Here is a 24323-nt window from a genome sequence, read left to right as displayed (position 1 = left end):
ACAGAAGGGCAGGGTCCCCCAGGCTCCCGGGCGCAGACCCCCGCCCCCCCTCCGGTCAGGACCCTTGCTGGGTAATTCCCTCCCCCGCTTCCCAGCCGCCTGGAACCGGGGCAGTCGCCAGCCGTGGGTTTCCTTCCCCATCCCTGCCTTTGCCCCCCCCGGGGAGAGAAGCCCCCTGGGGCTCCTCCCTGAGCCGAGCCAAAGCAGGCAGCAGGGGCCCAGGAATCACAGCCGCTGGGGTCCCGGACGGGGCGGGGGGAAAGGGTGGGCTGTGCGCTGTTCCCCTTGGTTTCCGTAGCAGGTGTTGCGAAGGTCATCTCTGCGCCCGGCCCTGCACTGGGCCGGCTTGACCCTCCTGGGGATCCTGCAGCGCGGCCTTGCTCCCTCCCCGGGCACTCACGCGCCCCTTCACTCATTCGCGCGCGCTCGGGGAGCACGTCTTCTCCTCTGCTGCGTGCCCTGTAGGCGCTGAGCCCTGCAAGGAGCTGGGGTGGGGGAGCTGGGGTGGCGGAGGCCGCGAGGAAATACTCAGGCTCTGGCCTGGGGGGGTGGGGGTCGTGTGCAGCAACAGGGCTTTTAGGAGACAGAAACCCTCGCACCTGGGAGACGGGGAAGGAGCAGGAGGCCCGGAGCCGGACAGCAGGTGCCAGGGAGTGGGCTGCAGAGCTGGCACGGGGACAGACACCCCCCAGCTCCGCCCGCTGACTCGGACAGTCCAGTGACAGTGACAGGGCAGTGACCGCAGAGACCCTGGCCCCGGGGTGGAGGACAGGCAGGGCTCAGACGGGGGACCGGGCCGCAGGGGCCTGAGGGGCCTCCGTCCCGACGCCCTGCCGACCCCACAGCCCTGGACAGAAAGGCACAGGGTCCCTGGGCTGGGACAGACTCAGGCACAGAGCACGGTGAGACCACCACCCCCCCGCCCCATGCTGGGCTCCCGGCACACTGACCTTTACCCCCGGGCAGAGATGGAGACCTCCTTCAGGGACTGACTAGCCCAAAGGAAGCTATCATCAGGGGCACCGCAGCAGATGGCCCCCTAAGATCCTTGACACGGTGCTGACAGTTTACAAGGCCACTGTGTCTCCACCATGTCCCCGCACCTTCCACCGGCTTTACGTCCTCACTCTAGGCCACGAACAGAAGACCAAGGATTATCGGCACCTGGGAAGGCGCTCAGCGGCTCGGAGGCCAGGCTTCTGGCTGGGGGGGGGGGGGGGGGGGGGCTGGAGGGGGCGCTGCAGAGAGAGCCAAGAACAGCTTTAAAATCCTTAAAGAGGGGCGATACCACATCCACAGAACATGAACAAGGGCCATAGAAAAGGGAAAAAACAGAACAGAGAGTAAAGTGAAACACGGTCACAGACATCGAGTCCTGGGCCTGGAAGGAACGGTGAGTCAAGGCCCCGGAAAGTGGAGCAGGAAGGTGACCAGAGCTGGAAACCAGGAAACGGGAGAAAAGAAGAAAATCAAAGGAGCGTTCCTGGCGCTCAGGGCCCAGGTAGCAGGAGCTTCCGGAGAACACGGAAAGGAAAGGAAAGCATCTGGGGTGATGACGAGAAGGTCCCAGGACCGGAGGACCAGCCGCCAGCCGCGAGAACCCTGCCAGGGCGCACCGCTGGAAAATCTCAGAGCCCAGGGACAAGATGCAAGGGTGCTGCGATGTTCCAGGGAGAGGACCAGGTCTGCCAGGAACCAGGACGACGTCAGGCCCCTCGGTAGCAGTGCAACGCCTGGCCGGTTCTGGGGGAAGGTTCTTTCAGGCCTGGAGTTTTCACCCAGCCAGACTGGGTCAAGTATGAGGGTGAATCAAGGCACGTCCAGACTTGCTCCCTGCCCCGAGGCCGGACATGCGAGCTCAGGATGCCAGCGTGGTGGATGAGGCCCTCTTCGCGGTTCACAGCCCGTGCCTTTTGCTGGGTCCTCGTGGTGGGAGGGGTGAGGGAGCTCTCCCGGGTCTCTTTTATAAGGGCACTAACCCCATTCACGAGGGCTCCATCTTTAGGGCTTAATCACCTGCCAGAGGCCCCACCTCCTAATATCACATTGAGGGTAAGGGTTCCAACATGTGAATCTGGGGGGACAAAAGCACTGAAGCCAGGTCAGTCACAGAGGCCACCCCCTGAGGATGGTGAAGGCGGGTCAGGAGGCCGCCCGTTCCCCACGTGGAAGCCCCCAGGACAGCCTGGACCAGTGTGGCTGAGAGGCCTCCTGTTGGGCTGTCTCCACCAAAGTGTCCACGGAGCCGGACCGCCACGGTGGCCAGGCCAGGACCCGCAGTAGCCTGCCCAGGGTCTTCTCTTGTCTTGGCCACGCAGCTCCCGTTCCTCGCGCACCCAGAGTCATGGAGCAGGATGTAGGGGAGGGCCGGGGGGTCTAAGCCGGCCGCCCCCAGGAAGGGGCCCAGGGCTCCGGAGGACAGGTGACACCCGGGAGAGCCCAGAGGCCGGGCCCGTGGCACAGGGAGGGGTGCGGGTCGGAGCAGGAACATCCAGAAATGAGACAGAGTGCCGGCCGGGCCCCAGAGGAGAGGGTCTGGCCCGGGCCCAGGCAGGGCTTTGTGGAAAGGAGGCCTCAAGGACGAGGACAGTGTGGATGGGGGAGAAGGTCAGCGGGCTCGGAGGGAGGAGCCGAGTGGGCCAAGTGCAGGGTCTTCAGGCCGGCACGTCCGGCAGGGCCCCGGGATCCCCCAGGAAACGCAGCTCCTTCTGGCGTGGAGCCCGGCTCCCGGAATGTTCTCCCGCACGGGAGGGGCTGCCCGTGGGTCCCGGGATGGCGCTGGTGCTGCCGCACACGGGACCGGTAGCCCCCACTTCAGCAGTGTCCGGGAGCGTCCGGGGGGCTCAGCCCGGAGAGCAGCCGGCCTCCCCCTGAGCGCGCCGTGCGGCTCAGAGCCCACCCACGCTCCACATCCATCCCCTGGTCAGCCCACCAAGAGCCCTTCTGCAAGCCCGTCTCCTGGGCGTGCGATGCTCCGCGGGGCAGGGGATGGGGCGACGGGAGGATGGTCTCCCTGCAGGCAGGAGGCGCGAGTCCCCCGCCAGGAGGACGGGTGAGGTTTCCAGCCTGGTTCCAAACTAGGTTTAAGACGGGTGATGGGAAATGAGAGAGACGCCGGAGCCGGGAGTCCTTGGGGCAGAGTAGACGGTGGCTGAGCCGGGAGACGGTGCTTTCCTCCCGCCAAGCCGTGTCCGTCAGCTCACGGGGGGTCCCCCTCAGTTCATCCGGCATCTCCGTCCCTGGAAGCCCCAGTGCTGCTCGTGGCTTCTGTGTGGACGTGTTCGTCCACCGTCTCAGACCCCACGCCGCCCGTACGCAGCCACGGGAGTGTGTTTAGTGTGTCTCTTTTATGAGCCCAGGGTGTTGTCACAAACACACATACTGTGAGCGTGTGTGTTCCGTTTACCATAATGGTATTATACCCCATTCTGTTTCCTTTCTCTCTCCTACGGAGTTTTGTGAAGTCTACTCACGTTGCTGTGAGGATGCCCAAGCAGATACCTTCCTGCCACTTGAGACCTATTTACATTTCTGATGACTGTTCTGACATCATTATATCAGTCTGACTCTCCCAGACATGGCAAGAGTTGATGATGTTAACAGTACCCTGATTCGGTGTTTAAACACTACTGGGTGATCTCCCTTCCTCTTTTTAATTGAATCCACAAATTTCCAAGCCATGTGCAAAGAGGCCTGTGTAGTGAGTGTGGGGCAGTGACACAGCTTGGCCGGGCTGCCAGGGGCGTTCCTGGAAGTCAGGGTTCGTCTTCTGACGGCAGCGACCTGGGGAGGGAGCCTGTGGCCTGGTGGCTGAGGAGTGCGGAGCACCTCGTGAGGGCCTGACCGTGCTCAGGTCAGGGGCCACGAGAAGACCCCTCCGCTCACAGCACAGCAGGAAGGGCGGCAGCGGCTGCAGAAGAAAGCCAGCATCTTCCTTACGCCCGTCGGCATCCCAGCCTGCCTGTCGAGCAACCTGCCAGGACTGGGAAAGCGAGGGTGGTCCTCAAGCGTCAGACCCCCGTCTCTCGGCTTGAACATTTCGTGGCCTGGCCTAGGCAGTGGTGGCCCCGGAACACAGGATGCCAGTGGGGGAGGGACTCGCTGACCAGCTGGGACCTCGGCCGAGGCGGCTGGGGACGGGGGGGGGGGAGACCCGCTGCGTGGCGAGGCCGCCGCCGGGCCGCTCCGGAGCTCTGGGCCAGGACAGCTTCCCTGTTTGAGCTCCAGGCCCTGCTGCCCGTCCGAGTGTGGGCTTCTGTCCGGATGCAGGGTCTCCTACCTTTTTTATTATTGTGGTCTTTCCTGGCTGAATAATGAGCAAAATCAAAATATTCAGATGATTTATGGTTTTAATGCAGACATCATGGTCTGTAATTTCAAACACAGAAATCCAGTCTCAGCAGAGCGCCTCTCACTCATATTTACACACACAGTGATTGGCGTACATGGATTCACACACACGAGCGCTTGGATTCTTCGGGAGAAAGCTCTTACATCCCTAGCATCATGTTCCTGTGTGCTGGAATAGTTGGTGTCATGAGAACCGTCTTGAAGCCATTCCCAGCCCGTGGTCACCTAGAGCCACTGCCGCGTGTCAAGGGCAGGGCCCTATGGGGGGAGGGGGAGCTGGTGCCGCCCTCCCTGATTCAGGCCACTGGGTGAATCTGCTGCAGGACAGCGTGGTGCCAGCGCCCCGCCCCCGCCCCCGTCATGCACTGCGGCCCACCCTCTCCCCCCGGCCCCAGGACCTCCCACGGGGGGCTCAGGGCAGGCCTGGCAAGCCCCTCCCAGGGCTGCTCTCCTTGGACGTCACTTCCCTGCCCGCTGGCCCCTCCACCCACCTGCGCACCTGCTGATTCCCGGCTGTGGGCCTGCAGTCAGGGCACAAGGAGGAGAAGGCAGACGTGCCTCCGGCCGCCTCACGGGGATGGGGCCAGAGGCTGTGTGGCTCCGCGAGAATCAGTTTAACTGATGCTACAAGGCACCGCAGGGGAACCACAGTCAGGAGCCCGGATGCAGGCGGCTGGGGGGGCGTGACCTGGAGGAGAGCCGTGGGCGCAGGCAGGGCAGGCCCGGGGCAGGACCCACCGTCCGGGCATCTCGGAGTGGGTGGGGGTGACGGGGAGGGTCCACAGTGTGGTCCAGGCCAGGAGCCGGGATGAGGTGGGCACAGACCTCACCAAGGCCGCTCCCCTGGTGAGCCGTCCGGACCCTGTGACCCAAGGCCTGCTTTCTTTCCGGGGCCCCGGGAGCAGCTCATGGCCACCCAAGCAGAGCTGGTGCTCGGGGTCGGGAGAGGGCAGTGTTGGGAGTGAGCCCTCCCCGCACCGGGCCTGGCTCTGCCAGGTCCAGAAAGCAGGCTCCCAAGCTGGGCTGTGGAACCGGCCAGGAAAGGCCTGGGGGTCGCGGTGGGAGCGAGGTGGAAGGGGGGCAGGGAGCTCCGGCTGCACAGAGAGGCTCTCCCGGATGGGATGGGGGCAGCTCCTGAGGGGGGTCGGCCAGCTGGAGCCTGGGCTTCACACTTGGCCAGCCCGGGGAGGGAGCCTGGGCTTCACGCTTCGGCCGGGGAGGCGGGGGTGGGGAGCGGTGCCATCCTCTGGTCCTGCGTGACAGGCAGGTTTTAGGCTAGTCATCGGCCAGCACCCGCATCGCACTGAGGAAGAAGATAGTCCCTGTCCTTGTCACCGAGGCAGGCCTGAGCCTCGTGGGACGGGGGCCTTGTGTCTGCAGCGTGGGCCCCGGGCAGGCCTTCCTAGACGGCCAGGTTCAAGGCTGTGTGGTTTCTTAGCTGTGCACCATCCCAGGGAACTTGGGACACTTGTACATGGGGAGGGGGCTGCTGTTACATCCCGAAAGACCCCTCCGTGTCTAAAGGGCTCAGCCGGGGGGTTTAACCCCAGGCCTCTTTCTCTTGCTCACAGCTGAGGAGGGCGGCCAGAGCTCAGAACTGAGAGCCAGTGTTGGGGGCAGGGAGCTCTGCGTGGTTCCCAGGCTGGAAGCAGAAGCCTCCGTGGGGTCCCCCCACCCCGTGAGGAGTGGGCTGTTGCCATGGAGAATGCGTGGGCCCTCCGCAGGGGCTGGGCCGGCTCGGCCCAGGACCCACCACCAGCCAGATGCCGCCCTGGCGGCGCCACACGGTGATAGTGGTACCTTTGAAGCCCGTTTGCCCCTCCGTACGTGGGACACATTGTGCATCTTCCGCAAGTGTCAGAGCGCTGTTGAGGCATGGCCAGCGCCGTGCTCCCTGCAGGCTGGGGCGCTGGGTGACCCTGCCCACCTGACCTTGGCTCTCCTTCTCCCTGCAGGCTCGCTAACATCGGTGTTTGTCAGGCTGCCCTGCGGTGGTGTCGGGGTAAGTATTTCTTTAATGTGTAAATAATGTCCTGTTTGTTCTCAGGGTCCTGGTGGTCACAGAAATCGCTGCCTTGCTCTCCGCAGAGCAGGTAATTGTTGCCAGGTGTTTTCCATAAACAGGGCCTGCGGGGAGGGGCTGCCCCACCACTCACACGTGTGGCTTCAAAGGCCCTGTGAGCCTGTGAGCATTTTGATGGCGGGTCTGGGGCACCTTCCTCCGAGGAAGGTCGTCTGGCACCACGGCTGGCTTTAGGAAACGGGATCTGGTGTGTGGGCCTGTCTCGTCTGACCCACCGAAGCAACAGTCCACTCGTCCCGGCTCAGGTCGTGAATCCATCACCTCACGGGGTGTGTGTTGATCCCGTGTCCGAGCTCCAACCCGAAGCCCCAAGTGCAGCTCTGACCGTGGGCACGAGGTTTATGGGCCACGTGGGGTGGGTCGAGCTGCTTCTCCGGGAGATGGAGCTCTTGAGCAGACCTGGGCAGGTAGACACGCAGGAGAGCCAGCATCTTGATTTAACTTGGGCTTTCCCTGCCCGTGATGGGGGCGCAGAACCCGTCTGGGCACCCACCCCTCCCTCAGCGCAGCGGAGGCCAGGTCTCCGCAGCCAGAGCTTCTCCTTCAATCAGGAGGGGCTGTCCCCCCGCCGTCCTCTGGATGAGGGAGGGTGAGGGCAAGGACCAGCCCCCTCCTGGCCAGTCTGCTAGCCGTGGAGCTCCCCAGCCCGGGAAGTGCTGCAGCCAGTCACGGTCGCAGAGAGGCCGGAGGACCTTGTGGACAGCAGAGGTGTCTCGGCTGGAAGCGCGCATCAGCGCGGTGTGAGCGTAACGACAGATCGCAGGGTGAAGCTCGGGGTCTGGATTCCGTTATGGAAATGAAACAAAATTGTTTTCTTCCTGAGTCTTTACAAAAATCGCTGCTTTGAAAATTATCCCGTCAGAAAGAGCATAAACGGCGTTTATTCATACCACCACCAGGCCCTCCTAGAGTTATTGTATTTTGTATTGTAAATAGGCTGCAATCTCTTAATGCGGGGCAAATTTTTGGCCAGACTTGAAAAGGCTTGGCTTTGCACTGCCCTGCGGCAGCTTGCTGTGCGAGGCAGGATTTATAATTTGCAAATGAAAGCGAAGTGGGGACTGGGCCTGGGGCCTTGAGCCAGGCGGCCCCTCCCCGGTGTGAAGTCCAGATCCAGCCCCCAGCAGGCTACCAGCGCCCACCTCCACATCCAGGCACAAAAATGCTCTGGAACACGGAGACGTGGAAAATCTCACCAAGTCGAACCCGGTCGAGAGGGGAGCCCGTCAGAATAATTCGTGGGAAGTGTGAACCATAGGGTGTCTCAAGGGATTGTTCACTTTCAGTTGTTTTCTGTAACTACCCCAATAGGAGGGCAGAGAATCGCAGTGCCGGCCCTCCCGCCCGGCTCAGCGTGGACTCGCCATGTTGCTGGTGCAGCTGCAGCCCTCTTGGGCCTCTGAATCTCCTTCCAGAGCTGGGGGCCGGCCCCCCGGGGTGTTGTCAGGGAAGCAGAGGAGACCCCAGGGGCCCAGGTGTGGCTGGGAGGGTGCAGGTCGGCTGGTGAAGCAGGGAAGGAGAGGGTGTGTTGCTTCCCCTGAAGCTACTTGAATTAACATCTAGGCTCTGTAATGGAGCTTTTAAATGGTTTTACCTTTTTTTTCCAAGCCAAATAAGAGAAACTTCTGCTTTGCTCACCTCCTGGTTATTGCATTTCCCTTCCAGCCCTGCCCTGGCAGGCCCTGGGGGCCCCGAGTGCCATGGCTTCTAAGGTCCGTGGCCCACCCAGAGTGGTCACCCCGAGTGTCCACTGGAAATCTCTGTAAGAGGTCTCCCCTTCCCTGTCTTCACCTTTTCTCCGTCTTTGCTGTAGGGGATTGTGGAGTAGGCCCTTTGCTCTTTCCCTTGCTTCCTGCTCCTGCATTTGTGGTCGCCCCAAGCAGGGCCGCCTCGTACTTCTGGAACTCAGGGCTCCAACCCGACCATCCCACGTTGGTCCCTGGGGAGCTGGTGGCCAGAAGCTGGGGGACTGAGACCCCGAAGCAGTGGGAAGTGCCGTCAGGTTCTCTGGAGACAGTGCAGTGGGGCGGGGGGTCCGTCCCTCACCCTGGACGCGATGTTACAGGACCTTCTGGACCCTGGGGTCACGCGGGAGGAGAGCAGAGCACAGAGGCCCTTCAGAGCACACGGAGGGTCAGTCCCTTTCCCCACCTGGCTCTGGTTACTTAGCCTAAAACCCAAACCGTTGCATTTGGAGGAGAAATAATCTGCGTAGTTTTGCCCAAACCCCCTTTGGTCCTCAGGGGTGCGGCCTCTCGCAAGGCCCAGGCAACCGGTCAGATCCTCCTACCAGCTCTACGCTTTGATTTTATTGGATTGATTCTTCGGCTGAAGCAACTGGTCCAGAATATTCTAGCTGAGTGGTTACTTCAATGAGTAACAGCACAGTATTATTTAGAACAGAAGCCGGTCTTTGAACGTTGAATATTAATGCTGTGGAGAGCGCGCTAAGTGCGGAGCGTTCTGCTAACATTTGGAAGCTATTTAAAGAACATAGAGGTTTGGTCATTGAAAAGAAGAGCCCGCACGGAATAACACTCCTCAGGAAATAGCTCGAGCTGCTCGTAAATGTATTTTAAATCATCTTGCTTTGAAGATGAAGCCCCAAGACTTCATTGAAAGAAATCCATCCGCACCACGTAATGATCAGGGCCTTTGTCAGGTGGGCAGGGGCCTGGGCGCTGACCGTGGCTGGGCCGGAGAGGGGGTGCCGGGCCCTCACCTGCGGCTCAGCCTCTGTGTCCGGGGCCCCGAGCGTTCAGCGCTTGGAAGAGGTTGCCGTGGGAAGGAGGGTCTCGCCCAGGCCCGGCCGACTCTGCTGCAGGTGGAAGGGCTTAGTCCTCGCAGCTTCCCAGAACCCTCTCTAGGCTCGGGCATCCACAGGAAGGGCACGCGAGCCCCGGGTGTGTGCGGCCGAGGCACCAGCTGCCCTGCCCTGGGGATGGCAGCGCCCTTGACCTGGAACCAGGGGCTCCTGCTTTATCGTGGCCCCTGCTCCCCGCCCCCCAGGCTCCCGCAGGAGACTCAACCTCCGCAGAACTGACGCGTCAAGTCTGTGTCTTCTTTCCTGCCCACGTTAGCTAGAGTTTAAAAAATATATCTAATGTGTAAGTAAATAAACCAACACACAAACAGAAGTTACCTGACAGGTTTGTGCCACACACGTTTTTCTGTTGGAAGGGGAACAGCTACCTGGGCAGGTGTGCCATCCCCTGGGCTGAGCACCCTGGTGTGTGTCCAAGAGCCTGGATTCTCCTCCCCTCACCCTTCCCCGTGCCGCCCCTGTTAACGACTCCTGTCAAACGCACGGAGCTTCTCCTTAAATCCAGCATGAAATAAAGTCATAATTTGGAGGGACCTCTAATTCTAACACTTGCTACATTTTCTTTTGCTGATTGTTAGTGTAACTCAGCTGCAGTTGCAGTTAAAAAAAGAAGGGAACTAGGTAACCTTGACATCATGACTCCTAGCACGGAGTATTTTGGAGCAATTGAGAAAAGAAATGACACCTCAGAAAGGGGTAAGAATGCAGGCATGCTATTTTTGGTGCATTCACTGTTCTTTTTCTGTTTAGTATTTTTTGGCGTGTCTTCAAAAAAAAAAAAGTAAGCCCGAATGAGGGCTGGGTGTGTTCTGTAATTAGTCAAGGAGAGACGGCAGGCTCTGGTTTCAGAGGCCGAGCACAGGGGCCCCTGGCTGCACGACCACCCGGCCGGGACGGGGGGCGACCAGGGACGCCGGCCTTACCGCGGGCGTGGTGTCTTCACAGGTGGATAGCGACACCACGTGGAACGAGGCCCACTCGTCGGGGGCGGCCCGCCTGGCCGTGGGCTGCGTGGTGGAGCTGGTCTTCAAGGTGGCCACGGGGGAGCTGAAGGTCAGTGCGGGCCAGCAGGAGGGGTCCTGGGAGGACACAGCCCGGGGAGGGAGGGAGGGAAAGCCCGCCCGCTTCGCTCCCCCTCCAGACAGGCACCTGGCGGCTGTGACGGGGAGTAAGGGCGGACCCAGCTCTGTCATCACCGTTGAACCCAACGGGACTTTTCCCACGCTTGTGAAAACACGTGTAACGATACAGCATTTCTCAAAAGAATTCGATCTCGGGAACACTCTACATTCTTACGGTGGCTGAAAAATCCCAAAGAGCTTTTGTCTTTATGAGTTGGGTCATCAGCGTTGACCACTCATTAGAGTTTAAAACTGAGGCTTTTAAAATATTTATTAATTTAAATATAATAATAAGAGCTTAGTCGCTCAGCTGGACTCTCACACCTGCTTCTGCTTCCGTGTCTGGTGACGTGTTGTTTTAGCTGAAGCACATGAAGAAAATCTGGCCTCGCACAGATGCAGAACTGGGGAAGGAGGAGTATTTTAATAGCTTTTCCAGATAATTGTGGGTATTCTTCTTTGATGCTATGCCAAAATTCAACAAGTGGCAGCTTCTTGAAGATGCGTTGCAGTGTGGACCCTAAAACAGCATCAGCGAGCTTGTCCTCCTGCACAAGAAATTCCGTCAGCCTCTCACGTGGAGCCGGTCATTTATCCTGACGTTTGCACAGTGCATAGTTGTTTGGAAATAGGGGCTCACTGGATCATATAGGTCTTCCAAATCTTGACACATTTTATTATACGGTGTCCAAAGCATCACTAATCTTTGAAACCATGAATGCCACCACCCATCTCATCAGGAAGGTCTTCTCAGTGCTGGGAAGAGCTGGGCCAAATACAAGTTTTCCAAAGTTCTCGGTTTCATGGGAAAGCTCAAATCCCACCCCTGACAACAGCAGCTGTCTGTCATTTTCTTTGAGGTGACAGTCCCGCGGGTTATTTACACGCCTCCCCATCTCTTTGCACGGGTGTTAAAAAGACATCGAGGTTTAATGAAATTGATAAGTTTTACTGCTTCATCGGGGCACTGACACGGAGCTTCCTTTTCCCTGCAAACGTGTGTGCCCGGGCCTCCTCCTGCCACCGTACCCGAAGGCCACCCGCCATCGCTGCCCACCGCCAGTTAGCGCTCAGCTCCGCAGGAAGGGCACAGAGCCTTGGGGTTGCTATGCAAAGGCTCCCGGGGCATGGGACCCCTGGGGCCCACGTCCCCATGCAGAACCGCAGTGCGGGGTCCTGTGCAAGAACGGGGAGATAGTTGGGCAGCGCCAGGCGTGCCAAGGCGGGGCTCCCACCAAGTGTGCTCCCCCGTCCCCCCCTGAGCTGGTCTCTGCAGCAGGCTGGGTACACTTCCCACACCCAGTCAGCATGGTCTGCGGCCCATGGGTCTCTGTTACAGACCTCGACCGCACAGCTTCCTGCGCTGCTGAGACCTGGGGTGCCGGTCTAAACCGTTTTTATCATAATGGCTGCAGGATGGTTTGCAGAGGGTTCTTTTAAAGCATAAGTGACTCAGGGGTCCTAAGCAGGGGTGGGGGCTGAAGCTCCTCTCCAGCCTCTGAGATTTTCCTTCTAAGCGTTGGTGATTGTTTTCTGCGTCGCTCAGTCCCCTGGGAACTGAGCTGCACTGACAGGGCACAGCATCTGCAGCGGCCGAGCCGTCTCCGTTTCATCTGCGTCCAGGGTTCCCGGCAAGTTGCTTCCTGGGGATGCTGGTTATGATCAGAGGGGGACCGGGGCGCCCCTTCCACTGCTACCCTGATTCCCCAGCTGAGCAGCTCCCAGCCTTGCCAGCAGGCTGTCAAAGATAGAAAATCGGGGATGGACTCACCTTTTATCTTAGTAATTTGTGGTAACCAGCAGGCCTCGTTCAGAGAAGGGACCTAGATGTCTTTGAAGTGCTTACAGCCAGCCCTGTATCCTGTGCTACGTCTGTGTGCCCGGAAGGCAGCTGGAAACCGTGTCCTCACGCACACTCTGCCTTTTCTCACTGACCTGAAACCAATCTTTTGTCCCCATCTCTCCCTTTTGGTGTCGCGCGTAGAACGGCTTTGCTGTGGTCCGCCCCCCAGGACACCACGCGGAGGAGAGCACGCCCATGTGAGTACACACGCGGTCACTCTCGGGCAGGGGACGTGCGGCATTCTCGCGCCTGCCCGTGCACGGTCCCCGCGCGGCCGGTCCAGCGGGGCGTAACTGTACGTGCAGCTCGAGCTGGTTATGGTCGGTCCCGGTGAAGGGATGCAGGGGGCGGCGTGTGGAGGAGTGCAGAATGGGAGGCCGTGTGTGCAGAAGCGAGTCCAGAGGAGTCGTCTGGTTGTCAGGCCTGGGAGAGGGAGCTTCAGCTGCCCCAGAGGAGTTCTCGTGGTGCTTCCTCGTTCTAGAGCTTTCACAGTCAGGCCTCAGGTCTGCTCACATGTGGCCTTCCATCTGACCTGCTCACGGCTTGGCACCGTGAGGCTGAGGTCCCAAGGTCATGACCACAGGGGTCAGCTCTCTGGCCTGTGTTTCGGGTTGTGGACACCCTGACTGTGCACATGAGAAGCTGGCCGAGGTGGCGGGGTTGACGTGCGGATTCAGGGTCCATCCTGGTCGAGGAGAAGCCGCCTGGGGGGAGTCACAGGACTTGACCCGGGGAGTTGTGCGCAGAGTGGACGCAGAAAACCCTCAGCGAGCGTGATGTCGGGGGCTCGCCCTCGGGCCCCGAGACAGCAGACACCGTGTTGTGGGTCGTCAGGACGAGGGGACGGGCGGTGGCGGGGGGAGTGAGCCCTGGTTTGTCGGCTGGTGAAGCAAGGACGGTGCAGACAGAGCCGTGGGGAGAAGCCGGAAGCGTGGGGGCAGCGCTGCACCAGGAGCCTGGCTTTCAGCCAACGGGCGGCGGAGCCCTCGGCCACCTCGAATCCCCAGTGAGGGCGTCGGGGTCAGGCTTCAGGAAGGGACCCTTCACCGTAAAGGGAGCTGTCGTCCCCACCGTGCGGACACTGCCTGGCCCGGAAGGGTCCACGTGACCAAGGAGCGGACGCTGATTGTTTGTGGCATTTCGCTGAGGTCACCTTTCTAATTCGAGTCTGAGCTGTCAGATACTCTGAAGGGTGGGCGCAGATGGACCAAGATGGAATACGGAGGGACACGTCCGTGGAGGCTCTCGGAGACCGCACCGTCCTGGGGCCAGCGCGGCCGGAGAGGCAGTGGCTGCTGGGACGTGAGGCTTCCCGCCGGGCAGCCTACAGCCCCAAAACAGACCCACCCAGGCTTCTCATTTTCTTTGGTGATTCAGGCAAAGGGAAATTCAGGTTTAGGAGATTTTCATTTTTACTTGACTCACTTTCTCAGCTTGTTTTTCCCGTTCTCTCAGAGACTGTCTAGAATCATTGTTATACACCTTAGAATATGGAAAGATGCGCAGTGAGCAAGTCAAATGAGTAACTTCGGTGTTCTGTGGGCCTCGGTGCCTCTTGACAGGTCGGTCAGCACGCAGGGACCGTGTGTGTGTGTGTGTGTGTGTGTGTGTCAATGATCAGCATCAGTTAACGTTTCCAAACCACTTGATCGGGAGCCATGCGTTCGCCCCACCTTCTTAGACCCTCGTGGGATTCTAGAATGTTCTATCGCAAGTTGAATAAAAACTAATCAGAGCCCGGAATTTGTCTCTGTTTCTCCTGATTCTCGCCTGCAGGGGCTTCTGCTACTTCAATTCCGTGGCCGTCGCAGCCAAGCTTCTCCAGCAGAGGTTGAGTGTGAGCAAGACCCTCGTGGTGGACTGGGTGAGTGGGCCCATCCTTATCCCCCCACCAGACAGTGGGAGAGGGAGGCGAGCTTTTCCGTCCCCACTGGCAATGGGATTTGGGGGCCTTAACTTTCTGGAAACCTCCTCAAAGATGCAGAAAGTAAAAGCCCAAGCCTGTTAGGAGTCTGTTTGACAGCTCCCATCAGCCGGTCCTGCCAATAACCCGGCTCCTGAAGTGTCTAGAAACAGGCCCGTGGTTGAGGGCAGCAGCCGAAGGGCAATCCTTGCCAAACCTCGCTGGGAGGCGGGAGTGCAGGAGCGGGTGGAGCCTGGACCTCAACAGGGATCAAGGGCGTGGCCCGCCCTCCCCGAGCCAACGAGGCAGCTTTGCGTCACTGTCGCTCCCGGTGTAAAGGCCCTCCCTGCTTCTGCAGAGGGGAGCCAGTTTACGGTGGTTTAACCTCCTTCCCCATTTTCCCATGGGAGGGGCCACATCTGACAATCCCACTGCCTCAAAGGGTAAACTCTGTGAAAAACGCTATAGAATAACTGAACTCCAAAAACAGGTATACGGAGTCTTACGCTGGAGATGGGGATTCTAGGTGTTCACTTTACTCCTTTTTTAAGCCATATATGGTGGGGGCAGGGGCAACATTCTCTTTAGTATTTAAGATTTATTTCATCATTTTTTTTAGTTCAAAAGATCAGGTACATTGGGTGGGATTATCTTTTATGCTGCAAAGTCCTTCTCCTTTGGGCAAAGAAAAACCAAAACACAGCCCAGGACGCCCCCAAGCCCCGGGCGGCGGGCACTGGTCAAGGGGCCCATGGGTGCCACGGCCGCACAGCGTGGACTGCGGAGCCCGGTCTTCACACGCCCGGTGCCTTGGCCCCCGGGGGCCCTTCCCTCAGCGCCCCTTGGGGAGCAGGCAGAGATGCTGGGCACGTGTAACAGCTGAGTGCTGGAGAAGGTGGGCGTGCCTGAAGCACCCGCGGAAAGTGGCTGCTCCGTCTGGTGCTGTCTCAGAACCGCGTGTAAGGGCTCCGCTGTCACGTGGAACAGCGCACAAGTGGTGCGTGAGTGCCAAGGCCCTGGTGTGCGCCCCTCGGCGGCGGTGGGCCTCAGTGGGATCCAGCTGGTTCCTCACTTACAGCTGTCCTTCCACTTTCCTACAATGAGCACAGAGAGCTCTCATAAATAGGATAAGGATTCTGAGCAGTGTCCCGGGGTTTAAAATCACAGACTCGTGTGCAGCCCTCAGTGTGCACGCTGTACGCAGCGGGCTGCCCCGCTTGTGTGCTTTAAACACATGGTCACTGTGATTGGGAGAAGCGGTTTGTCGTTCCTGTTTGGGGCCTGGTACCCCCGTCACTCCGCCCCGGGGATGGTCTCCCGTGTACCCCAGGGTCCGGTGCGGAGCAGGTGAGCGGCCGTGGTCAGCAACCTCCCCCGCCCTCACCCTCCGGGCTGTGACAAGACATTGATCAAATGACTTTGCCTGGAAAATCGTGGCCTCCGGGGAAGCTGAGACACGCGCCAAACCTGCCCCATGGGGTGCCGCGGGGGTGAGGAGGACGCCCCCTGGGGCCTCTTCCTTCTCTTCCCTGGGCCCCAAGGGCCCCGAGCCACGGGGCTCATCAGCCAGGACCCGAGGGCACCTGCGCTGAGTCAGCCCCCACCCCCGACCCCCCCCCCCCCCGCCCTTCCAGGACGTGCACCACGGGAACGGGACCCAGCAGGCCTTCTACAGTGACCCCAGCGTCCTGTACATCTCGCTGCACCGCTACGACGACGGGAACTTCTTCCCGGGCAGCGGGGCACCTGACGAGGTGAGAGGGGCTCCATCCCGCGCTGGGCCTTGGAGGGGGCGTGAGAACAGGTGTGGCCACACCTGCGACGCAGAGCAAGGGCTCCCAGCGGGGCTGGGGGGCAGCCGTCAGCCTCGATTCCATCGCGTGTGCCCACGCGGGCTTTATCTTGTCCAAGTACAGACGGAAAACAGGAGAGGATTCTGGTTCTAATCCAGACAGGCTGCAGGGTTTACGAGCGGGTGAGAGTGGGGTGCCCTCGTCCTGCAGGAGAGGCTGCCGTGTGCAGTCACAGCGCATCTCCAAGCCACGCCTTTCGTCCTGTCCCTTGGGCGGGGGCCATCCTCTCGCCTGTCCGGTGCCACACGGTGAGCCCCGGAGCGGCAGGATCCTGCGGGACACCCTGATGCCCCAGCAGAGCCCCCCACTCTGAACAAAGAGGCCCCGACAGTGGGGAATCCCACCCAAGGAAAAACGATCGTCTGCCTCTGGGTCTTCTTCTGGGAAGGAAGTTGGGAAGGACAGCCTTGCTCGCAGGGCCCTGTGGGTGCACACTTCCGGCCCCTCCCCTGGGCAGGGCAGCCCCACACGCTCCACCCGTGGAGGGGGACGGGGGCCCTGCCTCTGAAAATGCTCCATCGTTGAAGGCAGTGTGTTGGGGCCTTGGGGACCCGGGCGGGCTAGGGGCGCACCGGCGGGGCTGCCGGGGTCATGGTCTGTGACGCCCATCTCTCTCCTCCATGCAGGTGGGCACGGGGCCCGGCGTGGGCTTCAACGTCAACATGGCTTTCACCGGCGGCCTTGACCCCCCCATGGGAGACGCAGAGTACTTGGCGGCCTTCAGGTAAGAGTTCCGGCTTCCTGCCCCATGGGGCATTTAGGGAACAATTGGGAATTCCCCAACAGTGGCTCCAGCTCTTGCGGGGTTTACTGTTTTCCTTTGACCTTCATCTTCCTTCGTGAGCAAGCCCCCCCGCGACACGGTCCCCGGGCAGGGCCCTCAGCGCCGTGAGCATGCGTCTGCAGGGACCAACCTTTCTGTCTCTGCGTTTTGGAGGAACGGGCTCTGGGGCTTCTCCCAATTTGCTCTTTAAGCCAAAGGTGGCATCTTCAAGTCTGTCTTCTCACCTTCTGTCTGCAGTGTTCCTGTCTTGTGCATTAAATGAAAAACAGGAATCTGTCTCGGGTCTTAACAGTAAGAAAGTGATGGAGACCGAGGCAAGGTGTCAGAAAGTGTTGTGTTAATGAAAAGCGGGTGCTCGAATCTGAAAGGGCTCGTAGTCTCCTAATTTTTCTTCCAAAAAACCTTTTGTGAGATAATGGGAAACAGAAATAAATATCCCTCCTTTATTGACATAAAAATCGAGAGACAACTCCCCATTCATCCCGGTTCCTTCACGTCTTGCTGGGCGGGTAGAATCGGGCTGCAGGGTGATGTTGTAAAACACAGTGTTTGCCTTTGTCATCAAGTGGTGATTTCTGCTTTGATCTGGGCCAGATGGAAGGGATTCCTGTGGCCAGAAATGGGTGCTCAGAGCATAGGTTTCCTTCTCCTGCTGGAGAAGGAGCAAGTGGCCTGGGGGGCAGCACCTGCCCAAGTGCGAGTCCCAGGGGCCCTCGGGAGGAGGAGAGTTCTGTTTGGTGGCGAAGCCGACAGACCTTCAGTCTTGGTTAAAAGCACCATGTCTGCACCAGGCATTGGAATCCCATGAAGTTTCCAGGGGACTTTTCTCCCTTCCTCTTTGACTACGTGCTCTTGCTGTCCTGCATGCAAGCGTGTGTGGTGTGTGTATGTGTGATGCACATGCCTCTGTGTGGACACGTGTGCGTCTGTGTTGGTGTGTGTGTGTCTGTGGGTGCGTGTGCACGTGTGCGTGTCAGCGCAAGTGTGTCGTGTCTGGCGGGTGAGATTCCAGCAAAGGACACACCCGTAAAAGTTTGGCCGAGGACCCTGCCTCATGCTGGGGGGTGGGGGGCAGCAGAGGTCATGGGTCACGTGACCCCTCGCAGCATCTGCTTCCTCATCTGGAAACTGGGTCCTGGTCCCCAGCCTCAGGGTGGGTGTCCGGGTCTGGTGATGCAAAGGCCTGGCCCCAAGGGTGGCTCGGCCGACATGAGGCCTCTTCCGCAACCACTTAGCTCATAGAAATAACGGCTCAACAATGAAACTGGTCTGTGCAAATAGGAGTCCATCACCTCCTTAGAAGGCCTGCCCTGATCATCACCTGGATCGCTTTTTCCTCTGATCTCAGTGGTTTAATTTTGTTGTTTGTTCCTCCTCTTGATCAGATGTAATGTAATGTTGACGTTTGCCCTCCCTTATTTAGGGGAGAAAGACTCCCCCAAACGGATACCACATCTGAAAGCTGCTCATGTACATAGTTAAATATCAGCTTCAGGAAATCTGAACCCACCATCACTGCGGGGTTGTCACTGCCTGTCCTGAGATGCCCTCCGGCCACCAGCACTTTGTCACCTCCCCCCAGAGAACCGGCCCTCTTAGGGGGCTCCCTTAGAGGTAAAGGGTCTGGACTCCATGTAAGAGGCATAGAGAGAGCCCGAGTGAACTCTGGGGCCTCGTGGGACCCAGTGTCGCTGAATTCTGGTGAAGGCAGAAAAGGCGGGGTTTTCTTTAAACTGTGGATTAAAGCTATAAAAATGGTGGTTCTCCCTTCAGGCCAGGTTCCGACTGGATCGGCCCCCAGGGCCTGTCTCAGTGTGCACTGGGCAGTCTGATCGGGGTGGAAAGGCCCGCATCCGGCCCAGCGGGCAGGCGAGGCAGGTCCTGGAGGTCCCCCCACCCCCCACCCCGCCAGTTTTGAGATGGACCTTTCACTCTGAGTCCCTGTTGACATTACGTTTTAGTCTTCTGCCAAGCGTGTACATGATGATGTCCTATCAAATGAACTTTGTAAAGCTCAAGTAGCCTCTTTGAAAAGGAAAATCGTTTCAGGATTTTTTTTTTATTGATTTTAATGTAAAATAGCACTTTGAAGTTTACAATTTATGGTTCCCTGGGCATCGATCGGATGGGGGAAGGAGGGTCAGGATCCGTTTTCCCTCCTTCTGCCCCGCTCCCCGGGGCCCAGGACATGCGTGCCTTCATGCTTTCGAGGCAGTACCTTGTGCTCAGACCCACGCCTGCCTCGTTGCATTTCAGGAGATCAAGCCCGAGATGAAGAAGAGATAAGAAAATTGCCCCTAATGAAATCCAGAGGCAGCGGCACTTTCTCCTGGGCTTGGAGACTTGTAGGAGAAAAGGGAACCTTAATTCAAACCAGCCAGGCCAGCGGCTTTGAAGTTTGCTGAGCAGGGCTGAGGCCTCCAGGCCAGGAGATAATGATGTACTTTTCTTTAACCCCTCACTTACCTGCTGCCTGGCACAGAGATGGAGCTGGGATTGTTCGTCGTGCTCTTAGGTCGTAGTCTGGATTTAAATGCGATATCGTAAAGGTTATCAGAGATGGCAGTGAAACTGGGTATTCGAGAGTGGAAGCTTTAATCTCTTGGTGAGTGAGAGTTGCCTTTAAATTGAGCAGCTGGGCAGGTTCATTTCATTTACCGTGACCTTTCCAGCCTGGCACGAAGGTTGAGGCTCTTTTGTTTCTTCCATAAGGTATGTTTTGGTTTTTGTCAACTTTTTTTTTTTCTGTTGTGCTAAAATATATATAAAACATATTGTTTGAACCACGTGCGAGTGTACAGTTTGGTGGCACTGGCTGCATTCACGATGGCGTATCTGTTCCAGAAATGTTGTGCCCCGAGGGCCCAGCGCTCAGGGCTGTGAAGATACTGACTTGAAACCTGCTAGAGGCAATTCTGTATCTCTTTAAGGGCATCCACGTCTTTTCCTATGTAGAGAGTTTGTCTGAGGACATTCTGCAGTGATTTCAGAAGCAAAAAAATATTAGCTAAAAACTCAAGAGTTTCGCAATCCCGCGTTCAGCAAGCCGTCACTGTACCTGCAAAAGAGGGGGCACACGCGGTACCGTCCTCGTGGGTGGCAGGGCCCCGAGCAGGTGAGGCGAGCATGTGATGACGGAGTGGGGCTCACACCTGCCCTCAGGTGAGGCAGCTTTCCGGCCAAGCCCCGGAGGAAGAGCCGGCAGGGGGTGTCGGGGAGGGTGACGTGCCCGCAGGAGCAGGCCTGACGGTGGAACCCCCCTGTCTGACCCCGACGTTTCTGGAGCCTTCGAGGGCCTGGCCTGCACGGTCACCAGCAGTCTCGCAGCAGCTCGGTGACAGGCTCGGTCCCGGGAGGGGTGGACCACGCTGGGTCCCCTAGGGGAGCCCAGGAAGGATGAGGGGACCTGGCCGGGGCGGGGAGTAGGGCGGGGGGTCCAGCGAGGTCTCAGGGCGCTGGCGTGGGAGGAGGGTGGGCACACCAGGAGGAGTGGGTTTCAGGTGGGTCTCGGGACCCTCAGCCTTAGCAGATTTTCACACAAAAAGCTGGAAAGTGTTCCCAGTCTGGCAGCTGGGTGGCCACCGGCAACCCAGGAAGGACAGCCTGGGTGGGGGGGACAGAATGTTCTGGGTGCGGGAGCGAAAGGGACGTGGGGAGAAGAGACAGTGAAGACTGCTCTTCCGAGGACCTGGTGGGGAGCGGGAGCTGGGGGTGCAGCGGGCAGGTGAGCATCCCCGTGGGGCGGCGAGAGAGGCCCCCTGCCCAGGTCCCGCCCGGCCCTGCAGAGACCCGCTCCTCAGGCTGGGCTGGGTCTGCGGGCCCCTTGGCAGACTCACCGCCTCCGGCATTCGTTCCCGGGGCACGCAAAGGGAAGGGGTGCCGAGTGCTGGGGGACTAAGGGAGCAGTGAGGGGGGCGGGCTGCGTGCTCTGAGAGCCTCCGCGCCACCTGTGTGAAGGCCCGAGGATGGTGCCTGGCGGGGGCGGGAGGCTGGGCGGGCACGGGGCCTCCTGGGGGGTGACGGGTGGGACCTGGAGCGCAGGGGCGGGAGGGGGCAAGGGTAGATTAGGGTCTGGAGTAGCGATGCACCCCCCCCTTCCAGGAGGCTGCAGGGGCAGGGGGAGGAGCGTCCCCCCCTCAGCAGGGGGAGGCGGGGCGAGCCGAGTGGGAAGAGACCCGCGGCCTGTGGGACGGGGGCTGTGGGCAAGGGCGGCCAGGCCTAGAGGGGCAGGAGCGGGGACGGCGTCCCGTGCGGACGGGTTTCAGCCTGCCCGCCGAGTCCAGCTCTGTCCCGACAGGCCGTGGCATCGCCGACAGGCCGTGGCATCACCGACAGGCCGTGGCATCGCCGTCAGGGCGGCCAGGCCGGGCAGCTGAGTTCCCGTCATCACCGTATTTTTTCTGATTCTGACTCGCAGCAGAGTTCGGCTGCTTGACGAGCAGGTGCCCCAGCCACTCGCCTGGCGGTCCTGGTGGAGAGGACGGGGTCTTGAAAGGACACGGGGGACCCCAAAGCAGGGAGGCTCAGAGGCCACGCCCACCGTGCAGGTGTGCGGAGATTCCAGATCCCAGAGGGAACACACCTGCCCTCGCCCTGGCCCTCAAAGCAAGAAGTTGCACAACATACAACGAAAGGAAGTTTTCAATGATCAGAACGCTGTGATGATTGAAATTGTGTTGTCAGGTACCCAGGCCACAACCTCCTGTAAAACCAGGTCTGGCTTCGGGGTTCCGCCACAGCTGGTGTCCTCTGCCTGGTGCTTCCAGCTCACGGGCGCTCTCCTGGCTGGAGATGCCTAACTGCGAGACCAGCCAAAAGCAGGGCAGTGAGGGAGGAGCCCTGTGTGGGTGAAGCGTCCAGGGGCCGCGTGGAGGGGGATGCCCAGGGGCCAGTTTGTGTGGACCATGCTTCCGGGGCACTTGGAGGGGCAGCAGGGACCCAGGGGCAGCGACCCGGCCTGAACCCCGGCTCCGGCGGAGGCCCCGGCGTCGGTGATCACAGCCCCCGAAGACAGCGCCTCGGCCCGCTGGCCACGCCAGGCTGTGTGCCCCGGCGGGTGTCGACCACAAGTGTGGTGGGTTTTGTGCAGGGCCCTGGTTGGGGGACGATTCGAAAGTTCCTTTCCTTCTAGAAGTTGAAGCCGACTCTTGAATCAGCTCTGGCATTTGGATTCCACTGTGGGATTTGGAGACGGTGTGTTGGTTCGCCCCCTAATCTGATCACCTGAGGTTATGGGGTGGCTTGTAAGAAACGATTCTGGGAGCTGTGAGTGCCCTGTAGAACCACCTGGCACTGCCACCTTCCCGGAGCGCCCCTGGCTGGCTTGAGCGGGAACCGGCTTGTCAGCGACACCCGCCCCGTTGCCCAGCCCAGCTTTTCCCCGTGGCAACCTGGCCGCAGGTGTGGACCGGCTGGTGAGCTACAGACGGAGGGGCGGGCACGGCATGGTGTCCGGAGCAGAGGCCCCAGGAGCGGGCCCAGAGGAGGCCTCAGGAGGGCGACGGGCCACAGCGGCACGTGTGGTTTGCACGGCTCTGCCCACCTGAGCTCCACCCCCAGCATGAGCCCCAGGGGCGCAGAGGCTCTGGGACACCCGCTGCTCGTCCCTACAACTGTCTCCTCCCCGCTTTCCTCCTCGGAGGGCTGCACCCGGCCACCTCTTCTCTCAGGGATCGGCTCATTCGCCTCCTTGTAAGCGGGCGATCGGGGGTCTGCTACCCTGGGAAGCTCCCAGCCCACCCTCTCTGCCCTCGGTTGCCCTGCAGAAGGTCACAGGGGACCCCATGGACGCACTAAAGCGGTGGTTTGAGAGAAGGCCTCCAGCAAATATTCACATCTTATTATTTTCAGGCTAAGCTGTTCCTTAAAATTTCATTCTAGAAATAAAATGTAAGGCCAGTTTCCCATTTCCTTTGCAGAACCTATTAAATGGTGATGCGCTTTCAGCTTCCCTCCGGCACGAGGGCCCTGGGCGGGGTGATGCTGCAGGGTCCAGCAGGTTTCAGCCTCCCTCCGGCACGAGGGCCCTGGGCGGGGTGATGCTGCAGGGTCCAGCAGGCAGGCCGGCGGGGTTGTCAGGAGTGCCGCCGTCAGCCCTCTTCTTACCTGCGAGGAAGCCAAGTCCCGTCGAGGGAAGGTGACATTTGTCGGGGCTCAGGGCTCACTGAAAATCAGTGCTGGAGACCCACTCGGCACACGCCTGGCGTACAGCACCATTTCAGATTTTCTTACTTTAGCAAGTGTTTGGGATTACAACCTAGAGGGTCCCAAATCAAGAAAATGCAGTGAGTGTGTGTGTACATGTACATCAACGGTCCCAGCCGCTCACACTCGTGCCTGACGATGTACCCACACCTGCCGCCCTGCACACGCACACACACACACCACACACACACCCTACCACACACCAACACATGGGATCAACTGTGCTTTACAATTCGTTATGATTGGCTTTGGGGTGAAGCCACACACCAAGCACAGACACCAGAGACCCTCTTGGTATTAACTTCCTTTAATGGTGATTTTAACAGGGCTGTTTTTTTAATTTTGTGGGGGGATTAGAAATGCAATAGCTCAGCGATACTTCAAAGCAGAGAACTAAAGCCCCCCAACATGAACTTGCTTCAAAACGGCTGCCGAAGCTCTTTTTGAATGAGCTGGTGTCTGCATGAAATGTCTGTGGTTTTCATTGAAAAACTGTCTTGGCTTTAAAATCCATACCAAGACTACGGCTGAAACTGGTCTCCGGCCTGAAGACAAAGTTTATGTGACAAGAACTTCATTAAAATAATTGAAAACCAGTCTCCCTGGAATGATGAAGGCCCTTGTGGAGGAGCCCCGCCAGGTCCTCACGGGCGGACGGTGGCCTGTACGTTTGGGAAGACAGACCACATCTGCTGGGCGTGGAGATGAAAGAGGACAGTTCTTCCTGGATCCCCGAGGCATTCTCTCCCTCCTCCCTGCCTGGACCAGGAATTTCCCCACTTCCGGCCCCCGTGGCAGGACTGTTAACACGTACTCCAGGCCTGCTCTGACACAGATGCTGTGTTTAAAAGACAGCGCTCTCTACTTTGTGTTTACAGATTCTGGGAACTGTTGTGACAGCGTCCCAGTGGCACAAAGAAACATTAAAAGCTGGGGCTGTTGTCATGTGTGGTAGAACTTTACCAAAGTTGTAATGGCAGGAGTCTGGAGCCGGGTTGGCAAACTGCGGCCCATGGGCCGAGTCCCAGCCTGTGTTTTTTAAGTAAAGTTTTATTGGAACACAGCCACGGCGATGCGCTCACGCGGTCATGTGAGGCTGCTTTCCCGTGACAAGGGTGGTGTTGAGACCACGTGGCCCAAAGACGGAAGTACTCTCTAGCCCTTGGCAGGAACGCTTTCCAGCCCCTGGTCTAGAGTCACACGCCGTGTTCCTGGGCCCCCAAAGCGGGGGGTGGTCCGCGAGGCACAGAGCCTGGATCCTTTGAAGCTGCTTTCATCAGCTGTGCAGAGACACTTACGGAGGAAACCGAACTGGGTGCAGCCTCAGAAGAAAGAAAAATAAAAGCAGGGAGATGTTG

General features: G+C 59.2%; 1 protein-coding gene across 8 annotated transcripts in view; it reads left to right on the top strand.

Moving 5' to 3' along the window:
• Window positions 1-24323, top strand: part of HDAC4 (histone deacetylase 4) — a 291082-nt gene that overhangs the window by 250766 nt on the left and 15993 nt on the right. For all 8 annotated transcript variants that reach the window (XM_059929089.1, XM_059929090.1, XM_059929091.1 and 5 more), the window contains 6 exons: window positions 6306-6352; window positions 10203-10310; window positions 12363-12418; window positions 13998-14085; window positions 15759-15878; window positions 16604-16701. In XM_059929089.1, coding sequence (XP_059785072.1) covers window positions 6306-6352; window positions 10203-10310; window positions 12363-12418; window positions 13998-14085; window positions 15759-15878; window positions 16604-16701 — 517 coding nt within the window. The remainder of the gene's footprint in view (window positions 1-6305; window positions 6353-10202; window positions 10311-12362; window positions 12419-13997; window positions 14086-15758; window positions 15879-16603; window positions 16702-24323) is intronic.

The sequence above is a fragment of the Balaenoptera ricei genome, chromosome 7 (assembly GCF_028023285.1).
Source record: "Balaenoptera ricei isolate mBalRic1 chromosome 7, mBalRic1.hap2, whole genome shotgun sequence".
NCBI classification, from domain to species: Eukaryota; Metazoa; Chordata; class Mammalia; order Artiodactyla; family Balaenopteridae; genus Balaenoptera; species Balaenoptera ricei.
This window is presented reverse-complemented; position numbering and strand designations above follow the sequence as displayed.